A 4,557-nucleotide genomic window follows, 5' to 3' on the forward strand; every position below is an offset into this window, starting at 1 on the left:
GACGGAGAAAGTAAACGATAACATTTATGGTTAAGTGTTAGCACCCCCCGAAGAGGCACAAGCTCTTACGTTGATATTGGAGATTTCAATAAATTCAACACAAAAAAAAACTGAATATCCGAAGGACAAAATTGAAACCCGAATAGTACTCCAACGACCAAATATTCGGATATTCGGGTTAGGGATGCCAGAAACTGACCATGATCAAATTCGTAAATCGGACAGCCCTGGCGAAAAATAAAATAAAAAACATAAATAATAATAAAAAAATATATAAATAAAAACGAATTTTAAAAAATAATTTTCGATTATGGAGACTGTAACAAATAATCGAATAATCGCTGGCATCCCTAATTCGGGTACAGCCCTAGTGCTAACACTTAATCATAAACGTTATCGTTTACTTTCTCTATCTTTATATGTAGATATAACTTTTTCTCCGTTAATCTCCGTCACTTTGTTTGCCATAGCAACAAAAACTTCCTGTCAACGGCGCTAACTCTCCTTCAAAATAAAAGCATGTCCATACAAAATAGGAAGCCAAGCCAAATTACACTTAAGACATATACAACTGCAATGAAAGTAACAAACACAATGCAATATCCTTTTCAATTTCAAAGAACACAAATTGGGTTGTATAGATTAACAAATAACTATAAAACAACAATACTGTAGATTAACAAAATGAATGCCGTGAATAAACCGAAATACACGTGTTGGAGCGGTTCGCTGCTGATTACTACGAATGCAGTACTTAAACAGACACCAGGTTCTATTGTAATCTTCTTGATTAGCACATGGAACATAACATACCTGAATAAGCTCATTTAGAGATTGTAGTGGACTCTCTTACACACCGTCTCTATGACATTTACATTTCATAAAAAAACTAAAACGTTGTTAAACTCATTTTAATTGTATGTTTTGTCTTGATGTGTGTCCATTTAGGGACCTGCTGAAGTGGTGTGAGCGGATCAGTGTTAACTTCGACAGCACCTCTTCAGCCACAGCACAGAACGTCTTCCAGGAGGTCAGTGGGTTTGTTCCGCTAAAATGTTCACAACAAAGGATACATATCTGTCCCACGCAGAGGCCAGCAGATAGCATGTACTTCAATACTGTTCAAAGTATTGGATTACATGTAATGAATACAATTACATTATACAAATAAGTAATCAGATTACTGTTACATAAAAAAATAGAGCAGGATGACAGTGTTACAGGGAAATCAGGTTACATTATTTTAAAATGTTGATACTCAGATTAGGTTACTCATTACATTTTGTACAGGTAATTAGTTATTGTAACGCATTACATTTTTAAAGTAACCCTGCTAGGAGGTTAGTCGTACTGCACTGGAATATCCGTTTCTATTTTTAGAAGTACAAATGTGTTTTGGCTGTACATCGGGTGTTGATTGAGGATGAAGGATTTATATCGACTGATGTCTCTCCATAATGTCCCTCTCCATAATGTCTCTCTCCATAATGTCTCTCTCCAGGCTCTGGACTGCTTCACTGCCATGCTGTCCCGTCCTGAAGGCCGCCTGCGAATGGCCGAGATCATTGGAAGCAAGCTGAACATTTCCAAAGAGAAGGTACCTGACCTCTGCTCTGGAAAAAAAAGTTAGAGGGGGTCGGAGGCATTCATATGAAGTGTTTGTGATCTATCTGCCAAGTGTGATCCCTCGGGTTTTCTCTCCTGAGTTTAGTATTTACAAACCGGTCAGAAAAAGGGTTGATGGGATTATCTTTATGAAATCCTTTAAAAAAAAAAAAAAAAGAAATAGATGCGTAATATAGACCTTTAGTCGTTATTCATCGTTACATGCACAGAACTGTCAAGTTATATAGATAGATTATTTTTTCCAAGTTTGGAAATTGTTTTGTCACAGTGGCATTTTTTATCTACAAGAATTACAAAATGTCCTTTTTAAAATAGAATAAAATACAAATCAAATAAAAAAAAATACACATTAAAAGTTAAAACATAATATATACATATTCTCGGTAAAAAATACATATATTCAGAGGAGTATCTAAACACTATAAAATGTACAGAAGACATTAGAATGTTATTTTTATTTTATATACCAAAACAATCTAGTGTACTATGTATACATTAAAAAAGTAAAATATGAAAAAAAAAAGACATCTGTGTTTCCCACCAGTTTCACAGATAAAACAAATGAAATGAAGTAGATTTAAAAAGATGATCTTGGCTTTAAAGCATCCCCTACTGCATTGATTGATAAAAAAAAAAAGAGAGAAAATAAATTGGAAATGTAGTCCTAAAAGGTCTCCCTGTTTTATGATCTACATCAGGGGTTTCCAAATTCTAGAAGTATAATGGAATATGGCCCACACATAAAACGTGTGCTTGTCTTTTAATTGTACTTCTGAAATATGTAAATATATTGCACACTGCACAGTATTCATGTGTTAATGTGCCTAATTACCAGCTTGAAATAGACCCTTCATATTTCCCCTTTTTATATTCAATCTGAGGCTCCTGTGTTAAGGGATGAGCTGCCAACACTGTTTGTAACCAAATAAAGGAAACCCTCTTCAGAGCTGTGAAGGAGGCTGGTTTGTCCTAAGGCATATTCAAGTATCAAGAATACGTTTTCTACATTTGATTGATTTTGCTAACTGATAACTTAACTTATGAGGCATTTGACATCAGCTCTAGTGAGGGGCCCAGCCCTTCGTATGTTTTTCTGTATGTGGCCCTCAGTGAAGGATGTTTGGACCCCCCTGGTCTACAGTGGTAGTAATGTTCTGATGCTGTCTGTGTTCAGGCCCAGCACTTCTGCCAGATGTACCAGCCGGGCATCTCTGTGAGCGAGGTGGGGGTGTCAGTGGGGAGAGTGACTCTGTGTCGGAAGCAGACGGAGGCGGTGCAGCTCAGTGTGTAAGTGGGACACCTCGCCCCCCCTGACCTCTCTTTGCACCATATATGCATCAGCTGGTTGTTGTGCCAACATTCCCCCATCAGATAGGAACAAATAGTCCCCCCTGCTGGCAAATTGAATAAACATTGCATTGATTTTAAAATGCATTATGGTAAGCAGAGCAATCAGGTCATTCCCAAATATTCATAGATTACAGTAAAGGCAATATGAATGAGAGTCAGCCTTTTTATTGCAGCCTGCCAATAGTGTGTGCATGTTAAAAGTAGTTTGAGGTTGTAATATATATATATATAACACAACATCTCTGCTATTGCTGCATCTAATACAACCATTATTTATTTTTCAAAGGAAGACATTGACATAAGCAATTTTAAAAAAGAAAAAAAAACACTCTTGCCCATTTCGCTGCCATTTTGCTGGTCTGGTATGCGGTTTGTTAAATCACATGACTGTGATCTCTAAACATTAATAACCTTTGAGTTTATTACATGTGTCGGCTCTGGAGACAAGGCAACGTAATTAAACAGTTAAAAAAAATCAACCTCCAGGCCTGTTAAAGTATTTTATCCACCACTGAATATCTAATGATTTAATGGATCAATTTATTTTACTTCCATGAACAGGGACAGCCAGACGTTTGCTGCCACGCGGCCCTCTGCTGTGCTGCTGGAGCAGTTAGCAGTGTGTGTGTCTAAAGGGGAGCCGGTGCTGCTGGTGGGGGAGACGGGGACAGGGAAGACCTCCACTGTGCAGCACCTGACCAGAGTCACAGGTGAGCCCAGGATCCCCCCCTCTCCACATACTTAAGTGTCCTTGAACCTCACATTTCTCCTGACAATTTTTTTTTTTATTGGCATTTTGTTTTTTCAGTAAAAGACATCACACAAATGTAAAACACCCAAATAAGAATACATAAAAATACAACAAAGTAACAATGAAAATGTATACAGATGTTAACACCGTTATTTGTTTACAGGACACAGGCTGCGGGTGGTGAACATGAACCAGCAAAGTGACACCGCTGACCTGCTCGGAGGGTGAGTCAAAAGCACATTTTACATTTACATCCCAACATTTCATTATTTGAATAGCTGCTACAAATGTTTAAGCCATTATTGTGTACTTATTTGTCTTTATTTGTAGTACTTGTGTGTGCTTTTCTTCTTTTTTTTAATACTTTTTTGACCTGCTGAGGCACTTTAGCTGTGACACTAAATTTCCCCACTGTGGAATTAATAAAGGATTTCTGATTCTGTTTAAAAACATCAATATACAGTGGAGCAAAAAAGTATTTAATCAGCCACCAATTGTGCAAGTTCTCCAACTTAAAAAGATGAGAGAGGCCTGTAATTTTCATCCTAGGTATACCTCAACTATGAGAGACAAAATGAGAAAAAAAAATCCAGAAAATCACATTGTCTGATTTTTTAAGAATTTATTGGTAAATTCCTCGGTAAAATAAGTATTTGGTCACCTACAAACAAACAAGATTTCTGGCTCTCACATACCTGTAACTTCTTCTTTAAGATCCTCCTCTGTCCTCCACTTGTTAACTGTATTAATGGCACCTGTTTGAACTCGTTATCAGTATAAAAGACACCTGTCCACAACCTCAAACAGTCACACTCCAAACTCCACTATGG

The 4,557-nt window shown here is 37.1% G+C and overlaps 1 protein-coding gene across 1 annotated transcript; it reads left to right on the forward strand.

Moving 5' to 3' along the window:
- Positions 1-948: 948 nt before the first annotated feature.
- Positions 949-4,098, forward strand: LOC104954217 (midasin-like; the record flags this gene model as incomplete). Its single annotated transcript, XM_010781293.1, has 5 exons — positions 949-1,030; positions 1,502-1,597; positions 2,801-2,913; positions 3,538-3,686; positions 3,891-4,098. Coding segments are annotated over 5 exons (505 nt in total), but the record flags the coding sequence as incomplete, so codon positions are not given.
- Positions 4,099-4,557: the final 459 nt, after the last annotated feature.

The sequence above is a fragment of the Notothenia coriiceps genome, unplaced genomic scaffold (genome assembly GCF_000735185.1).
Source record: "Notothenia coriiceps isolate Sejong01 unplaced genomic scaffold, NC01 NC01_scaffold00023035, whole genome shotgun sequence".
Taxonomy (NCBI): domain Eukaryota; kingdom Metazoa; phylum Chordata; class Actinopteri; order Perciformes; family Nototheniidae; genus Notothenia; species Notothenia coriiceps.